Source organism: Pelodiscus sinensis, chromosome 2, assembly GCF_049634645.1.
Source record: "Pelodiscus sinensis isolate JC-2024 chromosome 2, ASM4963464v1, whole genome shotgun sequence".
In the NCBI taxonomy this organism is placed as follows: Eukaryota; Metazoa; Chordata; order Testudines; family Trionychidae; genus Pelodiscus; species Pelodiscus sinensis.
In genome coordinates this window covers 181,286,814-181,312,739 of record NC_134712.1, presented here as the reverse complement: position 1 = coordinate 181,312,739, position 25,926 = coordinate 181,286,814, and the positions used below count along the sequence as shown (strand labels likewise).

At 41.8% G+C, this 25,926-nt stretch overlaps 1 protein-coding gene across 1 annotated transcript in view; it reads left to right on the top strand.

The window, feature by feature from the left end:
* The window catches only part of LOC102456223 (collagen alpha-6(VI) chain-like), an 85,734-nt gene that overhangs the window by 29,939 nt on the left and 29,869 nt on the right, over window positions 1-25,926 (top strand). Inside the window, 17 exon segments of the mRNA XM_075921935.1 lie at window positions 772-1,335; window positions 5,027-5,376; window positions 5,475-5,553; window positions 6,581-6,726; window positions 7,314-7,406; window positions 8,265-8,318; window positions 10,570-10,641; window positions 10,743-10,769; window positions 11,717-11,761; window positions 11,847-11,900; window positions 13,172-13,234; window positions 17,695-17,760; window positions 19,329-19,382; window positions 20,593-20,628; window positions 21,780-21,842; window positions 23,007-23,069; window positions 25,697-25,759. Of these exon segments, the coding sequence (XP_075778050.1) occupies window positions 772-1,335; window positions 5,027-5,376; window positions 5,475-5,553; window positions 6,581-6,726; window positions 7,314-7,406; window positions 8,265-8,318; window positions 10,570-10,641; window positions 10,743-10,769; window positions 11,717-11,761; window positions 11,847-11,900; window positions 13,172-13,234; window positions 17,695-17,760; window positions 19,329-19,382; window positions 20,593-20,628; window positions 21,780-21,842; window positions 23,007-23,069; window positions 25,697-25,759 (1,892 nt within the window).

Below are 25,926 nucleotides of genomic sequence, written 5' to 3'. Positions count from 1 at the left end.
AGTGACATCTTCTAGTCCAAGAGTTCTCAAACTGTGGGTCGGGACCCCAAAGTGAATTGTGATCCTATTTTAATGAGTTCACCCAGGCTCATGTTGGTCATGACCTAGGGCTGTCTCTAGGGAGGTGCAGGGCCCAGGGCAACCCCCCCTCTCCCTCGAAGACTCTACCCCCACTCAAGACTCTACCCTTCCTCCAAGCCCTGCCCCTGCCCTCCCCTGCTCCACCGCCTCCCACTCCTATTGCACTCCTTGACTGAAGCACTCTCCCCAACATGACATGAGTTGAGGAATTACCAGGGAGTCTGGCGCAAGGTGGTAACAGGAGTCACCCTCCCCTCACCACAGCAGGAAAAAAAGAATCAACAGGATGTGTGCAGAACCATAAAAACAATCATACATTATCTGGGATAGGGATGTAAAAGATTAGTCGACTATCCGATAAACATTTGCTTATCAGATAGTCTTTTGAGTAATCGACTAGTTGATGTCCCCCCACTCCTTTGCTGCCTCTATGAGATAGAGGCAGGAAAGGGGAACAGGAAGAGGTACTTCCATTGACTAGTCAATTAACCGCATTTTAACATCCTTAGTCTAGTACTTGCAAGCCTTGGACCTGCTCTCACCTTCCCCTGCTTCCTTGTTCCTTAGTCTTCTATCTAATGATATTGAAAACACTTTGAGGGCAGGGATACTAGTTTTTCCTTGACTATATAGAGCTAATACAATATGAGGAATTTATAAATAATAAGCTATTTTCCTTTTCAATTTCAGAGTGTGAAATTAAAGCAGATCTTGTTTTCTTGATTGATGGCTCCAATAGTATAGATCCAAATGACTTCATCAAGATGAAGAAATTCTTGGAATCTGTAATCGATCTGATTTTTTATGAACACAATGTTCAAGTTGGCATTGCCCAGTACAGTGACTTGTATAAAAAAGAAGTCGACCTAGGTGCTTTTCCAGGCAAAACAGAACTGAAAGCTCGAATTCAGAACATTAAACAGATTACAGGATATACTTTAATTGGAAGTGCACTTACAAATGTGAAGGAATTCTTTGCCCCATCAGGCAGCAAAAGAGCAACAAGAAATGTTCGACCAATTTTGCTGGTACTCACCGATGGGGAGTCACAGGATAATGTTGCTGAACCAGCAGAAAATCTGAGAAAGCAAGGTGTTGATATGTATGCTATAGGAGTTGGGAATATTAATGACTTCCAGCTCATGCAGATAGCTGGTGCCGCAGAAATGAAGTACACTGTCGATGATTTCAGTAAGCTGAAGAGCATTAAAAAAAGATTAGTTGACGATGTATGCAACCCTGTTGTTCCTACAAGTAAGTATAAATGACTAAGGGGGGAATTTAAATTTCAGTTCTGGACTAAGGTCCCACCTCTAGAGCTATTTTTCTTCAAATATGCTCTGTTTTGACCATCACTGAGGACGACTGCTGAAAGCCAAGTTTGAATGTTCTAGCTACAGCACTTATAAGTTACACTGGCCCAAAATGAATGACTAGAACACGCAGAGGAAATGCTTCATTTACATGCTCCGTAACACAAAAAACACTGCCCCTGTTTGGTTCTGACTTTCAAAATAATCTAGGGGATCACACACTTTGTTGCTTTTACAGGCCAAGATCACTGCATGCACCCAGGGACTCCTAGCATTCATCTGTCCCCACACCCCGCAAACTCTGTGTGCTCCTCTCCCATTACCCTCTATTTCTGGGATTCACTGCAACCCCATCCTCCATGGCAGGGGCTCTGTTTCATTCATATCTTTGTTCCCCATTCTCCTCCTCTCACATCAGGGGCTCTATGATTTCCCCCACCTCTTCCCCCCTCCTCCCCACACATACCTCCAGTTTCCTCTTCTCTCCTCAGCATTCTTTTTTCTTCCTGTCAGCGAGATAAATAATTACAGATTTGGCTGAAGTTGCCTATTCAAAGTTAGCTGTTCAAAAGGAGATGCCAGTTCAAACGTTGTTTGTATTTCACCCAAACAGTCAGAAGAATGCCATCAAGTTGATGGTAGGGTCCTGCTGCCCACCCCTTGCCAGCCTTCAGGGGTGCCTGGAGCTCCCCATTTATTAGTATTGACCTACATATGAAATAGAATTGACAGCATGACTTCTAGGTGTATTGAATAGATTATTAGTATAGATAGCATGATTGACTCTAAGAACATTTTTCAGTACAATGCACTGATAAAGTGCTAAGTTTCATTCTGCTTAGCTGCTGGGTTTGGGTTGGGGAATAATATGAAACTGAGTCCAGTTTTGCTCTGATAGAAGTAAACAACAAAACTCGCCTCAACATCAGTGAGAGTACAATTTGTTAAATGATTCAGATGAACAAAATAATTGTAACTTCAAAATACTTTTTCAGTTCATTACAATTACTATGTTTGGAAGTGTTTCCCTTTTCTTTTCAGCAGAAGTACGTAAACTAAGGCAATTTTATTCCTGATGTAAAAGATGAATTCAGGTTAAATTTGGTTCACATATGGTTTAAAGAACTTAAAGACCTGTCTGTACATATTGGAAAAATAACACAGCGGGGCACAGACTATCCAATAAGTTATTTGACTGCATTGCATTCTTTTTATTTCAGAAGGTTGAAAAAGCTACCGGAGGGAAGCTGTTCTAGATTTGATCTTATCAAATAGGGAGGAACTGGTTGAGAATTTGAAAGTGGAAGGCTGCTTGGGTGAAAGTGATCATGAAATCATAGAGTTCACAATTCTAAGGAAGGGTAGAAGGGAGAACAGCAAAATAGAGACAATGGATTTCAGGAAGGCGGATTTTGGTAAGCTCAGAGAGCTGATAGGTAAGGTCCCATGGGAATCAAGACTGAGGGGAAAAACAACCGAGGAGAGTTGGCAAGATAGAAAATATGGCAAAAGACTGCCTTGGCTTACCCAAGAGATCTTGAGGATCTAAAAATAAAAAAGGAGTTATATAAAAAATGGGAAGTAGGACAAATTACAAAGGATGAATATAGACAAACAACACAGGAATGCAGGGGCAAGATTAGAAAGGCAAAGGCACAAAATGAGCTCAAACTAGTTACAGGAATAAAGGGAAACAAGAAGACTTTTTATAAATACATTAGAAGCATGAGGAACACCAAGGACACGGTAGGTCCACTGCTCAGTGAGGAGGGAGAAACAGTAACAGGAAACTTGGAAATGGCAGAGATGCTTAATGACTTCTTTGTTTCAGTCTTCACCGAGAAGTCTGAAGGAATACCTAACATAGTGAATGCTAGTGGGAAGGAGGTAGGTTTAGAAGATAAAATAAAAAAGAACAAGTTAAAAATCACCTACAAAAGTTAGATGCCTACAAGTCACCAGGGCCTGATGAAATGCATCCTAGAATACTCAAGGAGCTGATAGAGGCGGTATCTGAGCCTCTAGCTATCATCCTTGGAAAATCATGGAAGACAGGAGAGATTCCAGAAGACTGGAAAAGGGCAAATGTAGTACCCATCTATAAAAAGGGAAATAAGAACAACCCAGGAAACTACAGACCAGTTAGTTTAACTTCTGTGCCAGAGAAGATAATGGAGCAGGTAATTAAGGAAATCATCTATAAATCCTTGGACAGTGGCAAGGTGATAGGGAAAAGCCAGCATGGATTTGTAAAGAGCAAATCATGTCAAACCAATCTGGTAGCTTTCTTTGATAGGATAACGAGCCTTGTGGATAAGGGAGAAGCAGTGGATGTCATATACCTAGACTTTAGTAAGGCATTTGATACGGTCTCACATGATATTCTTATCAATAAACTAGGCAAATACAACTTAGATGATATTTAGGGGCTACTGTAAGGTGGGTGCATAACTGGCTGGATAACCATACTCAGAGAGTAGTTATTAATGGTTCACAATCCTGCTGGAAAGATATAACAAACAGCGTTCTGCAGGGGTCTGTTTTGGGACCGGCTCTGTTCAATATCTTCATCAACGATTTAGATATTGGCATAGAAAGTACACTTATTAAGTTTGCAGATGATACTAAGCTGGGAGGGGTTGCGACTGCTCTGGAGGATAGGGTCATAATTCAAAATGATCTGGACAAATTGGAGAAATGGTCTGAGGTAAACAGGATGAAGTTTAATAAAGACAAATGCAAAGTGCTCCACTTAGGAAGGAACAATCAGTTTCACACATACAGAATGGGAAGCGACTGTCTAGGAAGGAGTACGGCAGAAAGGGATTTAGGGGTTATAGTGGACCACACACTGAATATGAGTAAGCAGTGTGATGCTGTTGCAAAAAAAGCAAACATGATTCTGGGATGCAGTAACAGGTGTGTTGTGAGCAAGACATGAGAAGTCATTCTTCCGCTCTACTCTGTGCTAGTTAGGCCTCATTTGGAGTACTGTGTCCAGTTCTGGGCACCACATTTCAATAAGGATGTGGAGAAAATGGAGAGGATCCAGAGAAGAGCAACAAGACTGATTAAAGATCTAGAGAACATGACCTATGAAGGAAGGCTGAAAGAATTGGGTTTGTTTAGTTTAGAAAAGAGAAGATTGAGGGGGGATAGGATAGCAGTTTTCAGGTATCTAAAATGGTGTCATGAGGAGGGAGAAAACTTGTTCATCTTGGCCTCTGATGACAGGACAAGAAGCAATGGGCTTAAACTGCAGCAAGGGAGGTTTAGGTTAAACACTGGAATAAATTGCCTAGGGAGGTTGTAGAATCTCCATCTCTGGAGATATTTAAGAGTAGGTTAGATAAATGTCTATCAAGGATGGTCTAGTCAGTACTTGGTCCTGCCATGAGGGCAGGGGACTGGACTCGATGACCTCTTGAGGTCCCTTCCAGCCCTAGTATTCTATGATTCTATGATTGATCTGCCAGCTATTGTCTTATTTTCCTGTTCATATCTGACTGTATTATACTATTACCATTATTCTTTCGCTTAAGCTCTGTCCACCTCTTTTTCTCTTTTTTTCCACCTAAATTTCTTTGTGCATTAATCTATGATATTTTGTTTTGTATTCTTCCCTACTATAGCTTGTTTTGTGGATATTGTTGTGGGATTTGATATCTCTTCGCAAAAGAGAGGTGACCATTTATTTGATGGACAGTTCCAGTTGAAAACATATCTCCCTGGCATTCTGAAAGCTCTTACATCCTTAAGTAGTCTGAGTTGCAATGTAGGAACAAAGACACAGAGCAGTGTGGCTGTTTATCTGAGCAACACACTTACACCTGGGTCTTCAAAGTTCGAAATTGACAGCGAGAAAATTCTGAACATCCTAAGAAATCTCACCATCAATACAACATCTTATCTCAATAGCAACTTTCTGGAGTCGCTTTGGAAAACATTTACAAGCAATTCTGATGATCAGGATCGAAAGAAGGTAATCTAGTCTCTTACTTTTGGCCTGAAGTCTCTTTGTAAGTTGTTTTAATTCTGCTTTTGAGTTCCTGTGATTTGAAACTGCCTATCTTCCTTTAGGTTTTAGTTGTATTTTCAGATGGTTTGGATGAAGATGTGGAAAAACTTGAACAAAAGTCAGAAGAACTCAGAAAGAAAGGTATTTTAAGGTGGACAAATACTTACATTACTTTGGGAGAATTTATAAGAATGTTATGCAACCCAAAGCTCTTGTGCTGAAGAAAGGCAGGGGAAAAGGGATGGAAGAAAAGCTAAAACTTTCCTTTTAGCAGCCAAGACATTACATCAGGGGATGCTATATGAAATGGAGATGGAGAATGCCACTAATTCAGAGTGTTATGTCCTAACCCTGCTTTGCATTGTTTGACTGAAGCTTCAGTGCATGATGGGGCGCAATAACCCACAGTCATCACCAAGTGATGCAATGTCATGAAATAAATATAAGAAGAGCAACAGATTTATTCAGCACCTGTCACTGGGACCAGAGTTCAGAAGGGCTCAGCATGGCGAACCTGAGACTGTAGTGCTGGTGGCTTGATTCTCAAATGGTCACAAGCACCCAATGTGCCTCGTGAGCCCTTGTGGAAATCTGGCTACTTACTCTGCTGTATACACAGGAGCTGAGCACTTCTCAGTGTCTAGCCCACTGTGTGGGTGCTGAGCTCTTCTGAAATGTCTGGCCGTGATGCTGGGATATTTGTTTCCAGTCTCCTGTATTTCACTGTTGGATTTATCACAGCTGATGATCTAGCCTAGTGTGTTTCTTCTCTTCAGCTTTAAACTCCGTTTCAGTACAAGACAGTGTTGTTATGAAAATTAAAAACTTGGCTTCAGGTGAAAGACTAAAATATCCTGGAAATAATTGTGCCAACAGCCACAGTAGCTTCATGCTGAAGCTTCACTCAGAGAATTCATTCCATAGTTGCTTCTGATTCTGGATTGCCATTGGCTCATTTAATTTCTGTAAATTAATTATGGACTCTTAAAAGTAACATGTGAAGATAAATTATTATTTTCATTCTCTAATCTATAATCTTTATTTTTAGCCTTATAATAAACTGAACTCCTGCACACAAAGGTTCCATCAACCAGATAATTGTCTAAGATTTTCATTTGAATAATTTTTGTGTTATATTTTGCTCACTTATGATCAATGTTTTAAATAGGCTTGAATGCACTGATAACGGTTGTTCTGGAAAGAGCCTCTAATTCTCATGAGCTTCAGTATATTGAGTTTGGAAGAGGATCTGAATACAATAACCCACTAACCATAGACAAGCAAAATATTGCCAACGCTCTAGCCCTCTCTGTGGTAAGTCATTCAGAGAAGCTCCAGTGTTTAGATAGAGATTTGATGGAGGCCCTAGCCATTTTCTTGAAGAACTGAACGGGCCTGATGCCTGAGAAGAGTTCAATAGTCAGGGAGGGAAAGATTCTCTGGTATGTTCAGGCTGCTTCGTGCCCAAGCTGGTGTCACAAACCAGGCCTAGAGTCATCGTGCTTAGCCATCTGTAGTGTCCTGCCACGTAAAAGAATCTTCTCGTGTAACTGGAGAAGCCCCCTTAGCCTGGCAACTGCTGGAGCAAGGACTGTGGCTGGTGAAAAGAGGGGATAGCCCAACAATTCCTCATGGCTGGAATGTCCTCTTGGAGTATTGGACTGCTGGTATAAAACAGAGCAGCGTTGGGGGTCAGCTCTTGTTATCAGATAGCCCCAGTTTCAGGGTGCTGCAAAGGCCTGCTGCACTGGTTGCTGTTCCGCCACCGCTGAGAATTCAGCCTGGAGAAGGAAAGACATAATCATGCTCCTCCTGAATTAAATGCAAAACTCTCAGTGTCTTAAAAGTGCTCTGGATAAGGGAAGTATGTATGAAAAATGAGGCTATTTCTTCTTTTCAAGAGCAACATGGCTGAAAGGATATGCTGTTCAGTGCCTTGCATGTGCATTGGGGACGGAGGTGCAGCTGGCTACCGAGGGGGACAAGGAGATAAAGTAAGGATGTTTTTGTGACACTTCACTTAGATTGTAATTGTACAGAGGCCAACCAAGGCCAGGGAAATTCAAATGTTGGAGCTTTATAAGATTTGTATTGCCTTTGCTTCTATCTGTTCTCCAGAGTTTGTCTACCCTTTAAATGCTACAGTTATGCTGCTGTAGTACTTCAGTATAGATACTACCTACTCTGACAGGTGGGATTATTCTGTCCAAATAGGCAATCCACCTCCCTGAGAGGCAGTAGTTCGGTTGATCAAACAGCATATCTGAGGGTTTTTTAATATATATTGAATTGGTTCCTAAAGGCATTAAAATAATCTGAGGTGAACAAACAAAAATACTAAATACAGCATAAAAGACCTGTTGTACATTGCTGGCTGGCACAACGATACTAAAAAAGTATATTCTAGTAAGCCTAGCTGGGTAAAATCAAACCAGCTGTAAAGTTCCAAGACAATAGTGGCCTTTCTTCTGTTTTTTACAGGTTTTTTTTAAAATTGTCATTTAAAAAAAAAAGTCAAGATTCCACACTTTGTTAATGTTTAGCACTCTTTTAGGTGACTTAGACACTTCTTTTACAATTCCTAAAAGATGCTGGGATATTAAGGAATTAAAACAATCTGTCTCTGAAGTTTATCTTGCTGTGCATTGTTGAACCCATTTTTCCAAATTTTTAAGAGTGCTTTGAATATACAGTCTACAATGGAATGAAATTTGCAATGACCAAACTAAAACTGCTGTTTGCAAACTTGTTCCTAAATAAAGTACCATATCAGGATAATCCTTAAGGTTTACCTATTTTTTAATTAAGGAGAATTTTGGTATTTGTCTTTACTTTTACTATCTGAATTTCAGGGAGCTAAAGGTGTAAAAGGCCATGCAGGACACTTAGGAGAAGACGGAGAGCTGGTATGTTATAAAACTTGACTCCATTTTACTAAAATGAAAATACTTCAAAACCAAGTGCCCACAAAGATTTTTATTTTGTCAGTATGAAAAAATAATGTAATAAACTCATAGGAAAAGAGTGATTTCCAAATCTTGATTCCAAATAAATTCTTGCCATAAAATAAAATTGTCATATGTTTTAAAAAACTGTCAAGATTCAACACTTTGTCAATGTTTAATACTCTAGAATTGTAAGTAACTTAGAATCCCTTTTTTTTGTTTAATTTTCAAATGAAATTGGGGATCTCTTGGAGATGAATTTGCATAAATTCTTAATTAAAAAATCCTATTGGTCTATATGAGAATGCAAGAGTTATAATTTTTCCAAATATTAAGAAATTAAAATGATTCTTCCCTGACTTCCTGCTTTAGTACACGGGTGAGGTTTCTTGACTTCTCAAGGTAACTTCCAGGTCTATATTTCTATGGTTCTATAAACTAAGGCTAAAGAGAGAAATCGAATTTTTGTCACGTAAGTAGGCAAGTATTTGCATGTCAATTACATACTTACTTTGCACATGTACTAGTCAATGTATGTGTATAAATTGGTGCACAAGCATTCTTGTAGAGTTACCTAGTTAGTTAGGAACTTATTGAGCCATATATTTATATAGAAATCCCCAATAGTGTACAAAGTAGGTAAGCATTTGCATGCACGAGGATGCTACCACATTGACTATTGTAATTTTTTGGTATTGGCAAGCTGCTAAGGCAGAAGAAAGACACTAGGAAACATTTTCTGCCCATGTGCACAACTCTCATTTATAAATAATTGGATTTCACGCCTTCTGTCTTTCCACATACACATCTTGATTCACATTAGATTACTCCACTTTTACACCAGTGTATAACTTTAACTTCAATGCAGTACACGGGCATAACACTGAGTAATGGAATGGTGACACTAGCCAAGTTTACACGAGAGGGCAGTGTTGAACTAAGGCATGCAATTCCGGCTATGTAAATAGTGTTGCTGGAGTCGACATTCCTTAGTTCGACTTACCACAGCATCCCCACTGTGGAGGGGTCTTAACTGTCAGCTACCCTGACTTGCTCCGGTAGAGTCCCAAAGTCGATGGGAGTGTGATTAACAGTTGATTTAGAGGGTTTTTACTAGACTTGCTAATCAACCCAGCCTCAGGCCCATTTAAAGGAGACAGTATTTTCAGTTTTGACTATTTCTGTTTCAGATTGAAAAACCCAAATGATAACACAAATATTATCCATCCTATTTTCCACTCTCTTCAACCATACCGGGGAAAGATGTGGCTGTGGGGTTACCGCTTGTAGCAGAATATGCACGGGTGAATTAAGATAGCAAATATGCATGAATGTGGGTCTGACAAGTTAAATGGCATGAGTAGCAACATGAGAAGTACACCAGAGAAACTATTCTAGCATTTTCTGAGAGGCCAATTAAATCATATTTAATGTTTAACTTGGGTTCACAATACTATGGAGCAGCTTCCTGGCCCCACTTGTTTTGCACAGCTCAGGTGGAGCTACGATGCAGATGCTGCCTCATCTCCCCTTCTGGGGAGAGGATGAGTCACAAGAGGATGCAGAGCCAGCAAAGTTGGCTCCTGCACCATGTCATGCTCCTGTGTAACTGAGAGAAGAATTCAGCCTTTGCACTGTGCTCACTGAAGAAAAATTGAAGAAAGCCTGTGGGTTTTTTGTCCAGTGGACCTAGGTCTTTAATGAAGCAACATTCTCCCCAGTCCTCCTCCCACCTCACCCTCCCTCTCTGAGCAGGAACTCTCTAAGCAGAGGAGTAGTAAGAGCAGAATGAGGGGAAGTGCCCACCACTATTCATAACGGAGCTGAGTAACATCAGTGAGCACTTTGCATTTTTTAGTTTAGCACTTTTGTTTGCAGTCTGCAGACGGATGAGATTACTTTTTCATACTAAGTTGAAAAACATACGTAACCATCGGCAGTTTGCAGTGTTTTGTAAGCACTTTGGAGAGGAACTACTGTGTTTTTAACTGTATACACACTGAACTCAACCTGTTGCTTCTCGGGCTTCTGAAACATCTCGCTCAGGCAGGACTTGCTCAGAGATTTACCATATTCATTATCATACACACTCCTTTTCCAGTGTTACATTATCTCATGAATAGAGTCACCCTCTGATCACTCTCCTCACAAATCTTATACTTCATTTAGTAGGCAGAATATACTAAGATATTCTTCATTCTTTCTCTTTCAGGGTTCAAGAGGACTAACTGGGCTGCCGGGAGAACAAGGGATTAAGGGATGCGAGGGTAGTAGAGGTCTTAAAGTAAGAATCTACTGCTAACATAACTTTAACTTAACAAAATGTCTTTGCATTTACTGTTTATTTAACTCATTCAAGCAAATATCTGTTGTAATTCTTTTCAGGGATACCGAGGAATATCTGGTCAAAAGGTACAGTACTGATACTTACGTTCTGAAAAAATTTTGTTTTGATCTGACTACAAATCAGACGAGGTGGTTGAAAGCATAAATAAGAAATGAAAGTGCATTGGAGGAGGAGGAAGAAGAGAAAAAAGGTATACCCTCACCTTCATGTAGACACAGAGTTTGAAGATCTTTGATATGAATCTGATGGTGTTTATAGGCTCAGTTCTGTGGTCTTTACCCAAGTGTAGATTTGTTGACTCTCAAGAGAATAGAATCAGTTCCTAAATGATTTTTGGGTTAATCACATTTCAAATTATTTGTGTTTAATTCAGGGATCAAGAATTAAATTATAGAAATATTCACGTATTATTTAGAATATAATTTAATGTGCCCCGTTAAGAAAAAAGAACAGTCATTAAAAACAGAATACAGATCACTGTTGAGACTTCCATGTAACATAAAGAGAGATAAATGTACTGGAAAGACATAAAAGTTGGGTAACATTTTGATTTTCAGCCTGTATTTCTTACCTTTCTTTGTGTTGGCAATTATTAAACATGTTGGTGTCTTTCCCCTCAGTCAGTTTAATCGTCACTTCATCTCTGCAAGTCTATCTGGCCTTAAAGCTAACCAGTTGCACATCAAAGTAAAATAAATGCTCAGTTACACTTGTTAAAGCCCATGAGAGTTTTTGCCATGAACTTCAGTGGGTCTACTTATTAGGGTTTTAATCCTTTTTAGTATGTTTTTGAGGGATGGCCACAATGTCTATTCTACTATTGTACTTAGGGCAGATGTAAACAATAAGTAATTAAGCATTAATGTGTATGTTTTCAAATCTGTGGGTGGCCTTTGTTTTACTGGTCAGTTACAGGAGTTCACAAGGATACTAGCTTTGCTAGACTGAGAACACATAGTGGTTCTTTAGATCAGTGGATCTTATATAATCCCTGTCACTTTTGCTACCTCAGGGAAACCAAGGGGACAACGGGATTGATGGAGTTAATGGAGAGCAGGTAAATTGTTTTGCTTCTGATTTTCTGTTGACATCAATGAATGTTTTTAAATGAGAAAACCTTACTTGTTTTTCTTTTCATTAAGGGATCACTTGGGCATCCAGGAATAAAAGGAGAAAAGGGTGACCTAGGCAACATGGTAATGTTTTCCACTATTATCTTCTTTGGTCAGGGTTTAGATGTGAGAGCAATTAGATGGGTATCTCATGAGAGTTTTCCCTTTGGAAAAAATTTAGCTACATACCTTCTGATGGGAAACAGCCTTATGCAGTATTGCAAATTTACTAATGTGTCCCAGCTTACTGGAACAGGCATGAAAACACAGTTGACGTAATTCACGCTGTATTAGAAACGGGATAAGCCATTTCTATTTCATTTTGAAGATATTTTTTGCTCGAAATTATCAATTGTAAAGTTGTTCAGATGAAGCGTTTCTACTTCAGTCGTGATATTTTCAAATTCTACATTTGTTCTAACTTTTCTTGGCACCAAAGATTCCCCTTTAAGGCCAGAATTAAGCTATGTTCAGTGGCAAAAAAAAATCTACGTTAATGGAGAGTTAAGGTTATTTGGTGGAATGTTGTTTCCTTGCAGAATGTTGAGCTAAGCAAAACTCAAACTCCAGAAAAGAAAGAAATCGAGAGGTCGGGTTGCATGTGCAGCCTCATTCAGCAATGACCCTGTGTGCCCCATTAATAGCACGTAATAGATAGCATGTAATAGCTTGGTAGATAATTGATCTGAACATATGGTCATTCTTATGTTCTGAAATAAACATCGTTTACATGTGGCAACTTTTTCATTTTGAATAAGAGTTTCAAGCTGTTGATTGAAATGTACTTTTTGTACAGATATCAGTGGTGGGGAATCTGACAGCTAAAGATCATCCTGTGTCAGAACGTAGTTACTGAACGTGTTTAATTGCAATTGTAGTAACTATTTTAGGTTTAATAATATTGCAGTCAGTGTTCCCTCTCAGCTGAGCACTTGGGTGGCCACCCGGGAGAGACTCAAATGCTGCCCAGCTGATTAGCAGAGGGGCCACATCTGGCAGCATGTGTTTCTACTGGTGGCGCACATCTGTGTATGCCTTGATGCACATCATAAAATTTATTTTGCACATGGATGGAAAAAGTTAGAGGAAATACTGATTGCAAGTAGCTTTTTTCTTTGTGCCAAAAGAAAATAAAGAATTTGTTGCTGTTTTGTTTAGACATGAGCCTGAACCAATATTAAGAGACAAACAACGTTCCTAATCAAATTGTGGTCTGGAACCACACAAAATGCAAACAAACCTGAATGGGGTGTGTGTATCATAATCTGTATTAAAATGCTGGGACTTGTTTCTATTCTTTTGTTAGCATCCTTATGAAATGTTTAGATTCTCACTCAGCCATGTTACGATTTCAGGGCAATCCAGGGCCAAGAGGACCCTTTGGTGACCGTGGTGAGAAGGGCTTCCGAGGAGATCCTGTAAGTTATTCTAGGTGCAAATCAATTATATATCATACCTTTATGACTCTATGGGATTCACCCAGACTAGGTGGAGGTGGGGCGATTGTCACTGCCTGTTCTTTAAACCTGGGTTTTCTGGGCTGTGCAGCTTTGGCTCAAAGCACAGTTGCCTCACCCTGGCTTCCACCAGCCTGGTTACTCCTTGCAGGGTGACTCCATCAACTCTTCCAGTCCTGAGTCTTCCCCAAACCATCTCCTCTCCCGTGCCCAGTTCCTCTCACTCGATCCTCACAGAAGTGATCAAGTTTTCTGCCTTTGAAAAGCAGAACACATACCAGCCTGGTGGCTTGGCTGGGGATTTTATCCTTCAGTTTAATACACAGTGCTGAGAGAGTTTTGTAATAAAACAAGAATAAGTGTATTAACAAAAAACAGAGATTTAAGCAATAATAAGTAAGATTAGAAGGGTATGTCTACACTACCCCGCTAGTTCGAACTAGCGGGGTAATGTAGGCATACCGCACTTGCAAATGAAGCCCGGGATTTGAATTTCCCGGGCTTCATTTGCATAAGCGGGGAGCCGCCATTTTTAAAACCCCTCTGGTTCGAACCCCGTGCAGCGCAGCTACACGGGGCACGAACTAGGTAGTTCGAACTAGGCTTCCTAGTTCGAACTAGGAAGCCTAGTTCGAACTACCTAGTTCGTGCCCCGTGTAGCTGCGCTGCACGGGGTTCGAACCAGAGGGGTTTTAAAAATGGCGGCTCCCCGCTTATGCAAATGAAGCCCGGGAAATTCAAATCCCGGGCTTCATTTTCAAGTGCGGTATGCCTACATTACTCTCGTAGTTCGAATTAGGAGGGTAGTGTAGACATACCCGAAGAGACATGGTTGGTGACAAGTCAAAACAAAATAAAACCTGCTTTGCAATGACCACAGCTTAATTTCAGAAAATTATAATAATTGTCTAAACAGGTTTCTCCCCTGTAGTGAGTTTTCCCGCTGCTCTTGCCTCCTGGGGCAAAAGGATCCACTTCTTATGATCTCAAAGGATGCTGCTCTTCTTTATCCCCTTGGTGATAATGGATACTCCAAATTCATTAGTAGATGCTTATATGCTCAAACTTTATATTTTTTTCCTGAGCCTCTGAGGGATCAGCTTTCTGAATCCAAAAGTGATCCAACACATTTTAATTTTTTGCATTCTCCTGTAATTTTTGCAATGCAAATGATCTTCCTGTGATCCCTGATACAAATGTATCGTCCGTTGTGCTTAGCCACTTCTGTCTTGATTTGCAGTTGAGCGCAAGAGGAATTGGCTTTTCTTCTTTGCCCCCTGGAAGGGCTGTCAGATTACAAAAGTGTATCCATAATTATACATAGTGGTTTTTTTGTGACAGTACTGCCCAGTACACAGTACCAACACCTCCAGTCAAAGCTCAACAACTTTTTCCCTGGAGTACCAGCATCTATTTATTTATTTATTTATTTATTACAAAAAAAGCACTGATTATACATATGGAGTACATTTCACAGTGGCATTAATCACCAGCATGTTGTTTTCAAATGCTATGTTACAAAATACCTATACCTAGTACGAATTAAGCACTCCGCTAGTTCGATTTAAATTCAAACTAGTGGTTTGCATGTGTAGCCCCTATTAAAGTTAATTCAAACTAACGGCTGTTAGTTCGAATTAACTCTGTAGTGTAGACATACCCTGTGACAGGTTTCAGTGGTAGCTGTGTTGATCTGTTTCAGCAAAAACAACAAGTCCAGTGGCAACTTGAAGTTTAACAATTTATTATTTTATTAGAATCATAAAATTGTTAGTCTTTAAGGTGCCATTGGTCTCCTTGTTGTTTCTACTCCAGTGTATAATTATATACCACTAGGTTCCATATGGGTTCCCTCCATGTGCTGCTCAAGGCCACATGTCCCGGGGGAGCACGCAAGAGACATTGCATGGGCTCCCTGCCCCCAAGCTTGTTGCGTCCTGGGGGTAGGGGAGCATGCAAAGTCTTTCACCCCCTACCAGGGGCATGTGGCGCATAAAGGGAATCACCAGCTCTTCAAAACTGCTGGTAGTTCCCTCTATAAACTGCACACCCATGGCAGCGGGGGCATGGAGAAGAGATTATGCATGCTCCACTGCCCCCAGGCCAATCATTGCACCTGGGGGCAAGGGTGCACACAAAGTCTCTCGCTTCCTGCAAGGGGCATGTGGCAGGCAGATGGAGCTACCAGTTGTTAAAACCAGTTGGCAGTTCCCTCTATGTGCCACGCAACCCTGGCAAAGCAACTTTCACTCTAATTTATTTAATGCAGGGGGATTTACCCAAGAAAGATTATGCCCTAATAAATTGTTAGACTATAAGTTGCCAGAGGACTGTTCTTTGTTTTGCACATACAGACTAACATGACCACCCCTCTAAGACTTACTAAGGAATGGTTTTTTTAAAACAAAACAAAGACTGTTTTTTGATTTCAGAACATAGTATGTAGGAGAACACTAATGAATGGAAATTACATCTTGTGTGAAAAGGGCCTGCAGCGTTTTCTTATGTTTATGCTAGCTTGCCTCCCTCGGTAGAGGGTGTGTGAAAGAGCTTTTCCTCTACCTCTTTTTGAGTGGTGTATCCTGAAGAGGTGATCTGTCACAGTTCATGGGTCAGTTTATAAGAGTTTGACTTCACTGAAAGGTCTGTCCTATGATTATGCTGACCATGCAGCCCAATTTTTCTGAGACAGTCCTTAATTTAAATACTCGGTCCCAGTGCCCCATCAAGTAGTGAAATGTCCCAGAAACCCTGCCAGACATTTCACTACTTGATGGGGACACCGGTTTGCAGTAAGAAGCAACCAAGAAATGGCTCCATGTCCTTGCTCCTCACGCAGTGCAGCAGCCTCCCCACTCCCAGCAGGGCACGTAGACAGCTGGGCCAGCTTCCGGTGGCATGTGGCCTCTCCCTCCCCCTGCAGGACTGCCTCTTCTGCGCAGGATCCTGGTCCACCAGCACAGCCTCCTCCTCTTCCAGGCCGCTTGTTAGTATAGTGGCCCTCTCTACTGCTGCTGGGGAGCTTGGGAATGTCAAAGGCAAAACCCAGCAGAGCCGCTCCCGAACCACCATGCCTTGGAGCCCCTGCAGGGGCACTGCATGGTTGGGAGTGCTCAGGCTCAGCAGGTGCCAGGACTGCAGTAGAGGCTGCCCATGCTTCTATTTTTAGTACCACGGTCCCAGTCTCCACAGGCTGCTCTGACTCCAACTGGAGTCAAGCAGCAGCCGCACAAGGCACATTCCAGCCACGATAACCTCATCAGAATGGGCCTTGTGGACCTCCCATGGGGACCTCCAGGGTTGGGTCTTCTTATGGGAAGGGGTGTGGCTAATGGGGATCAGAGGCATAGCTAATGGGGGCTAGGGTGCATGACTAACATGTCCCTAATTTTGATTCAGAAAATATGCTCACTATAGTAATATGTCATGAAGACTGCAGCCCTAGTTCTAGTATTACAAATATATTGTATTTCCTGTTAATTCATATCTTGAATTATCCCTGGACTCTGTGGATTCAGCAGAAGATAATGTATTTCTCATGTAATTCCAATCAGTTGTTTGTTGTTGTTTTGTACTTATTACTATTAGTTTTATAGTAGCACTCCTAATTTCATGAGCATTTTCCACACATTTTTGGTCCCTGCTCCAAGGAACTCACAGTCAAAGGATAGGGACAGACTGGTAGGCAGAAGTTAGGGGAATGGGAAGAGAAAGAACAAACAGGGATTTATTGAAATTCAAGTCAGTGAGATGCGCTGTAAACAGCATGGAAAAAGTGGGACTTTTAAGGGGGAAAGAGGAATAAGGTAGAATCCTTGCTGATGGCTTCATGAAGGTTGCCTTATGAAACTAGTGGGGCCTCAGAGAAAAGGGCTCTGAGGTGACACTGTGTGAGAAACTGACAGGAGCAGTCCGGGTTGAGAACATTAGTGGGATAAGGGTAGGGGTGGGAGCAGGACACGTTGACACTCCTGAATACACAAGGAGACACAGAAGTCTATGAAGCCAAAGTGGGCGGAGAGTCAGTGCAGGGATTCAATGAGGGGAGTGACACCATCAGATCAGTGGGAAATGAAACTGCATTCTGTATGGTATGATGAGGCCTCACTGAACAACAAAGCTGTGGAAATTACTGTATAAGGACAGATGTATATGGTGAGGAGAAAACATCAGGGCAAGTAGGCAGGGCTGCCGTGCACTTCTAGTGTATCCACAGAATGCAGTATCACCTGTGAAATTTCTAATACTGGTGGAGTTTTTTTCATTTTTGTAAGAGGTAACAAAGGATTAACTTGGTCAGTATTTTCTCATTCTTTTTTTCAGGCCCCCATGCTGAAAGATTCTGAGCATCTGCTATAAAATATAAAATGCCATCTGCTCCGCTGGGATATAAATATACTTAACATTTTGTCTTTGTTTAGGGTAACTCTGGATTGAACAATGTCGAAAGGGGGCCTGAGGGTTCAAAAGGAGACTGGGGAAGACAGGTAACTATTTAGAAATATGAGACTTAGTTTACACTACATTGTTTAAAATACTAACTTATAATCCCTTAAAATCTAGCTAGATACAACACATTAAAATTAATCCGTTGATAGCCAAGATTGTTAAAAACAATATGACAATCCGATCGTTCCTAATTGTGTACCAAACAGTACATCTGAAATCAACAAGATGGTATTCAATAAAGACAAGTGCAAAGTACCACACTTGGGAAAGAGAAGTCAGATGTGCCACTATATAACTGGGAATAGCTGACTAGCATGGGTGGTAGGTGAAGGCCCAGCTGGGGAAGGCAAGCCCCAGCCCTACCCTTTCCACCCAAAGCCTGCCCCTGGAGCCAACCTCCACTCACCACCAGCCTGATCCTTCCTGGCCCTCTGGAGGACCCAAGCTGCTATGCGGCAGCCTCAGCCTCAGCCGTCCCCAGTGCCAGGGAGCAGAGTTGCCGCGCCAATGCCCCATCCCTCCCTGGTGGCCAGGGAGCTGGGCTGCTACGTTGGGCCCCAGCTATTGGCAGCCGTGCATGTGGGCAGTTTGGGGAAGGCCCTGCCTTCCCTTGCCTGCATTAACCACCGCCCAGGTTGCCTAGGTAGTAGTACTGCCAAAAATGGTTTGTCAGGTAAGGTGGAACACAAATTCAGAATTAATCCACCATGCGATTCATTTGCAAAAGTGGTTAATATCATTCTGGGATGTATTTACAGGAGAAGTGTATGTAAAACACAGGTGGTAATTGTCCCACTCTTCTTGGCATTCGTGAGGCCTCAACTCATATACTGCATTCAGTTTAAGAAAGTTGTGGATGACCTGGAGGGAGTCCAGATAAAAACAATAAATAAATAAATAAATACTAGTTTCAGAAAACCTGACCTACAAGGAAAAGTTGAACAAACTGGGCGTATATAGTCTTGGGAAAAGAAGACTGAAAGAGGGACCTGATAAGTCGTCAAATAAGTTAAGGGCTCTTGTAAACAGGATGATCATCAATTGTTCTCCAGGTGCACAGAAGATAGGAGAGGAAGCAATCTGGTTACTCTGAAGCAAACGAGGTTTAGGCTGGATATCAGGAAAAACTTTCCGCTGTAGAAGCAGTTCAGTCCTGGCATAGGCTGCCAAGGGAAGTTGTAGAATCCTCATCCTTGAAGGTTCCCTGTTAGGGATGATCTAGGTTTACTTTGCCCTGCCTCAACACATGGGCTAGACTTGATCACCCCCTTAAGTCCCTTCCACTCCTACATTTCTGTAGTTCTCTGATTCTGTCCTTAGGGGTGAACTGAACTCTACACCTCTCACTGGTCCCACTTTTGAAATTCTCCTATTTTTTTAAAAGATGAAAAATGTCATGTACAACATACCTGCTATTACTGGTTTTTTAAAACATTTATTACAGTAATGAACTTCCACAGATCATCTTCCAAGTGTGTGTGGGGGGAGTATTTAAAATGCTTGTCCACTGTCATGACTAGTTGGCTTAAGAATCTGAAACTATGAAAAAGTTTTGAATTTGAGTGACAATTGAACTATAACATGAAACTTAATTTCCCATTTCCAGGGTGAAAAAGGACCAATGGGGTCACCAGGCTCACCAGGCTCCAGGGGAACCCCGGTAAGAACCCGTGTAGACAGAGGGATTAAATATTCAAGGACAATGCTTGATACTAATCCAAGGTAGAGAGAAGCCATACGTTTACTGTTGATCACACTCTCCACCAGCCTCTTTGCATTGCAGGAAAATGAGAGAAATAAATCTCTGATAGACTGCCCTGAACAGATTACTACTAACAGTAGCCCCTGATTCCAGATGAACTCTTCCCCCTTGAACAGAAGTATCCAACACAACTGATGGACTATCTGAGACAAAAGAGGTTCCTCATTTCTTTCAGATTCAGAACCTGCTGCAACACTTTCCAGTTTTGTCTCGCCATTCTGGCTAATGACAATTTCTCTGTTTCTTTTTTATTCTTCCACAGAAAGAGAAATTCTGCACAGACAAGGATTTGCATTAATATACTCTTTTTTTTTTTGTGGTGTGGGAGAGTAGCAGGGCTACCTGGCTCCTGTGTCTATCCCAGCCTCCAAATTACCCAGAGAACATTGTGCTGGTCCAACGCCTTCCACAGTCTATCTTCAAATGGATTGTCACCACCTTCATAATATATATAGCTCCTATATCAAGCATGGGAGAGCAAAATCTCTCTCTCCCCTCCCCCTTACTACTTCCTTCCTCCTCCCCCTCCACTTCTTTCATGTGCCTATTTGTGAGCTCCAAAGGCTTAATTAGCATTTCCGCCCAGGCCAACCCACAAATTAAATACAACTCTGCTTAATCCATTCTGCCCTGCTTGGTTGGAGCTGCTGTGAGCAGCCTTTCTTGCCTGCTACCATGTCATAAGCAAGTATCAATAAGAACAGACTAATGAGGGTGGAACCTTTCCCACTGCATTTTGGGAAACGTCTTTAAGCAGCACTGGCAAAACACATTTTATAAACACATCTGTTATTCTAGGGCAGACAGGGCCTGAATGTTTTAGGTCTTCTCTTGGCACAGCAAGACTGAAGTTGAGTGCAGGGAGCAAAATGATAGCAAAGTAATATCCCAACACATCCATCATCACCTTCACGTTTGCTTTGCTCTCAGTCACTGTGCTAGCATGTAAAGTAACGTGAGCACATCACAGAGCATTGTGTGAATATCGAATTATCAAGGAAAAACCTAACCAATAGTTGCCACCGCTTCTCTACTGCTGTCATTTAATTGAGAGTGATAACTGGGGTCTAACAAGTGTCTAACAAACATCTATCTTGTCTTCTATCAGGGACCAAATGGTCGAAGAGGAGCCCCGGGTTTACAGGTAAGTTTAATTAATTTCCCATGTCTACAGTAGGGACGTAATTATTGGGTCAAAAAATTAACTGGTTAAATAATTCTAATTGTACTGTTTAATTGCTTGACTGTTGGTCGGCCAGTGCAGGGCAACCGGGGCTGAAGTCCTACCAGGGCTGCAATCCTGCTGTGTTTGTGGGGCATGAGTCCTTCCTGTGAGGCACGGCTAGGGCTGCTCCAGGCCAGGGTGCCTGCCATGCATGGGGCTGTGGCTTTTCCACTATGGCCCGTGTCTTGCCTACTGATTGGCTGAGCACAACCATGGCCAGGGTCCCACCTGCCTGCCACTCAGCCAGAGCCCTGGCTGCCTCCATCACATGGCCAGGGTTCCGCTGGCTGGCCAGCCTGTTACCACCAGAACTGCTCCACCCCGGAGCGACTGGCCATTCAGTGGGGTTTGGGTAAGGTCTGGTTAACTGGCTGCCCAGCAAGCGTTTCAGTAAGTGTAATGCTTGACTAGTTAACCTTTTACATCCCTGATCTGCAGTAAGATTATTATTAGTTGTTCTGCCTTCTAAAATATTTGCAATTGAAGTCCAATATTTATTTTAGATGTGTTAGGATAGGCAAGCAGGATTTGTGCCTTTTCTCAGAGAATTAGTCTCAGCGACTTCACTGATACTACTTGTGGTCCTAGTACAGCAATGCATATGCTGCAAAATTCCCATTGACGTTAATGAGAGCTAATAGCTGATAGTAGAAGGGAAATTAAAAGGGAAATTTATCCATCCAGCTAGAAGAAAAGGAATGTTGTCCTTTTAAGGGCTCTCTTTAAAAGGGGGTGGGGCGGAGGGTTGTTAAAGGAGAGTAGAGATGTACAGAAAGGACAGGAAGACTTTAGAAGCAAGTTTTTCTACCAGAGTAATTCAAATTAAAGCGTGTATTTTAGATAAGGGTAGTTGAAGAATTTATTGTAAAAACTATAGGTCTGAAGATCCAAGCAAAAATTTGGTAGTGCATGCTGGTAGTCTTGACAGACTGAGCTAAGAAATGACAAGAGGTGTTCAATGCCAAATAAATGATATTAGAGACTGAAAATATCCTACTGTTCTCCTGGCAGACCAGTTACTATTATGATCACTTGAGAAAATTACTATCAGAAACTCTCTCTTAATGCAGGCAGAAAAAGGAGAGGAAGGTCCAAAAGGTTCTGAAGGTGAACAAGGATTTCGAGGATCCCAGGTGAATATTAACATTCATCTAGATATTTTCGAGGAAAAGGAGAACTTGAAATACCAAAGAGAAATGAAAAAGTCTGTGCCCAAAAATCTAATGGCTCCGTGTCCAGACTCACACAAAGCACAGCCAATGTGTAAGTGAATATATTGTTGGTGGCTCTGAAGCACCAGTAGCATAGATTTGAATTGGTCATAGTATAGTAAAGCAGGGATAATGCAAACTTCTCACACAGCTCTATCCATTGTCCTCTTTCCTGGTTTGCAACACCTCTGATGTTCCAGTGTTGCCCCTCTGTTGAACAAATAATGGCCAAGTATGACTTCACTGGATACTGATCAGAGAGGAAACTTCTTCCTCATGTTGATGAGTGATCCAGTGAAACACCTCATGTAGCCAGTATAATTAAAGGATGTACAATCTGGCCCTGTGTGAGTTTAGAACTATATTAGCCCCCTGCATTGCAAATATGGATATAGATTCGCTTTTGCAGGTACAAGGACTACAAATTGAAGAAACTGTACTAGGGATTTCCTTGAAAGTAACTCCTGGTGAGGCAGCTGCACTAAGGATATTAAAATGCAGTTAATTGACTAGTGAATGGAATTTCCCTGTGAGGCTCTTGTACATTTCAAAGGAGGAATGCGGGACTCTGCATACAGTCCCACTGACTCTGGGCTACATGCAGGTGCCTGCTTTGAAATGCTCAAGAGTCCCCAGCAGGGTTCCAAGGAAGTGCCATGGGGGGCCCAGAATCAGCTGGGGACTCCCCAGATGATCCCGGGCTCTCCAGCTGCCCCTTTGAAAGGTGCAGAGGTGGCATTTTAAAGGGGCAGCTGCTGCACAGCTGATCAATATTTCAGCTATGCAGCAGCTGCCCCTTTAAACGCCACCTTGGGGTTTCGAAGTGGCAGAGCTGCTGTGTGGTGCTGCCACTTTGAAGCACCCCTTTCCCACCTTTGCTGCCCCAATCTATAGAGGAAGCAAAGGGGGGGATATCGATAGTTAACTAGTCAATATACTGTCCGATAAGCAAATGGTTATTGGATAATCGACTAGTTGACTGATATAAAAGGCTAAATGGTGTTATCTCATAAGGCAGGGTATTTTTGCATTTATAATACATGAATGTGTGTGTTAACTGGATTTTCTGTGTCATATACTTTCTAGGGACTAAGAGGAATTGAAGGTGTGAAAGGAGAGAAAGGAACAGATGGAAATAAAGGTCTTCAGGTAAAACTACTCTGGGAAATTCATTTAGGATTCTACTCAGTGTGTGGGAGACTTCCATTTTTACTGTTTTGTTGCATTCTTTGTTTAGAAATCCCTGTACAGTTTGTCGTGATGTTCAACCAGAAAAAGAGAGATGTTTTAATAAGAAATCAAGGAATAAACTTAAAAAACAACAAATACTCTGGTAGCACTTTAAAGACTAACAAAACATGTAGATGGTATCGTGAGCTTTCGTGGGCACAGCCCACTTCTTCAGATTACCAAAGTGTCGGATGTCCAGAACCAAATGTGAAAGATCTCAGGGCCATGACAAATGACTTTACATTATAAGAAAAATATTCAATAGCTATATCGCAATCTATTTCTATCATATCGTGGCCCCCCCAGTTTATTTAAAGGTTCATAAGCATGTGTATGTATGTTTGCCTAAATATCATGCAACACAGATTAAAATAGTGTTTTAAAATCAACTGCTCAAGTGTTAAAAAATGTCAGAACTTTTGCTTTATTCTAGCACTAGAGGATTAACCCAGCATTGCTCAGGTTCTTGTGGGGGCTCAGGGCAGGAGCTTGGGGCTGAAGGATCTTGGGGGCTCAGGGCTGGGGCTGGGCAGTATGGGGGAGGGCAGAGTATAGGGAAGCCAGAATTAGGGTAGTGTGTGGAGGATGCAGGAGTCAGGGCAGGGGGCTGGAGACTGTGGGGGGGCTCAGAGCAGCCCCATGGCTGGTCAGGACTATGCTGCCTGGCCAGTAGCTGCTTTCTGGGGGGAGGCAGGTGAGGCATTGCAGCAGGGGTTGCAAACTGTTCAACTCAGGCCATTGGCTACTTTCCAGTGGCTGCCCAGCCCTGACTGGGTGGCTGTTCCTCTGCTCCAGCTGGTGATTGCTCCCTGGAGGGCTACAGTGGCAGGACCACTGGCTGACAGGCTCCCCTTCCTGTTATCTGAGGCTGGAGCTGAGGGTCCAGGGGTGGAGGTGAGTGGCTTTGGCTTTGGGGTAGGTAGACCACTTGTCATGGCCAGTGGCTGGCAATGTGCAGAGCCATGCCCCCAGCTGGTCACTCTGCAGTATAACTGTCCTCTTGCACTTGGTGTCCTCTTTGATCACTCTGGAGCATAACTGCCCCTCCTATCAGACCCTTCCCTTTCTGTGTTATGGAAAAGAATCTGATTCCAGGCTCATCCCATTATCCCGGTGCAACCAAAATCCTTCCTTGCTTTGAGTTAGGGTATGTCTACACTTGCAGCCTATTTCGGAATATGGCTGCAAATGTATGCATTTGGAATTGCAAATCAAGCCCGGGATTTAAATATCCCGTGCTTGATTTGCATCTTCCCAGCTGATCGCCATTTTTTAAATTTACAAGTCCGGACTAACTGCCCGTGTCTACACGTGGCAGGAACCCAGTATTTCGAATTAAAGCCATATTCCAAACTACCAGTTATTCCTCCTGCAAGGAGGGTTACCAGGTAGTTCAGAATAGGGCTTTAATTAAGTAAATCGACAGAACAGAGGAGTTTTTGCGGTGTAGATATTCCTCTTTCTGCGAGGAACAACTCCTTTTTGTGCGAGAGCTCTTGAGCAAAAAGGTGTGTGTGGACAGGGAATAGGGATTTTTTGCGCAAGAAGACTGAAGAGGAAAAAGCACAGTTGCCCTGGTGACCATTCTGTCCACAGCAATTAATGCTTACTTGCGAGAGAGCATCCAGTCAGTCTGGACCCTCTCTTGTGCAAAAACGCATCACTTTTTTTATGTGCTTTTGCAGTGTGGATGCACTCTTCTGTAAGAAGCCTGTAGTATAGACATAGCCTGAGTCTGAACCACAGTACAGCCATAGAAGAAACTTTATTAGGGAGATCCCTGAAGCTAAACCTGCATCTTCTCCTCATTATCTCTTGTATGCTTCATTAAGGCCCTATATCTTCCAGTATAGTTGTATTCAAAATATGTGGTTACTGTAGGACAAAATAAAAAATAGAGACAGAATTCTGCTTCTTTTTGTGATGGGAGAGGGAAACTCCCATTTAAATCAATATGATCCACATAAACCTGCTAAAGAGCAGTTGGAGATTGCATCCATGTAACAAAAGACAGAATTAGACCTTTTTGCTTTATATATGACCAATGTATAAACTGTCTGAATGAGAAACCTGAAGTAACTTTAGATAATTTTTTATGAATGAAGAATAGGTTTTAAGTCTACAATATAATCACTTTATAGAGACAACTTTGTGTGTCTAGAATTGAGAATGCAATGTTTGCTGGGTCCTCAAACATAATCTGTGCCAATCAAACTAGTGAGTACCTTCTTCTTATGCAATGTTGCTACCAGGCTGGTAGGAAAATAAATGCTTGATTGAAATATGAAGCAAGGAATCTAAGTGTTATTTATGTTGACTGCTTTCATTGCCCACCAGACGTCTATGGGAAAGCAAAGCTGGCAACGTTCAGACAAAACGGTAGTTATTCTACATGGAGGGCTAATGTGGCATTACTTGTTGAAGCTGAGACATTGAACATCATTATAGGGTTGGGACAAGTTGCAAAAAAAAAAAAAAAAAGGAGCAGCAGTAAAGTGATTTTTCTCTAAAGTCTCACTAGACATCATATGTTCATATAATTTCAGGGAAATCCAGGAACTGTGGGCCCAAAAGGAAGTCGTGGCAATCCCGGAATTGGAGGAAATAAAGTAGGTTTCATTTCTTTAGCTACTTTTGTTGTTTCTGAAGTTCATTTGTTTATTCCTTTAGATTGCAGCTTGTATAGTAATGAGTTGGCTAAAGAGATTTTTCAATCCCTGTGTTTTAAAAAAAAAATTTATTCACAAGTGTTAAGATCATTTTAATTGCATTTAAC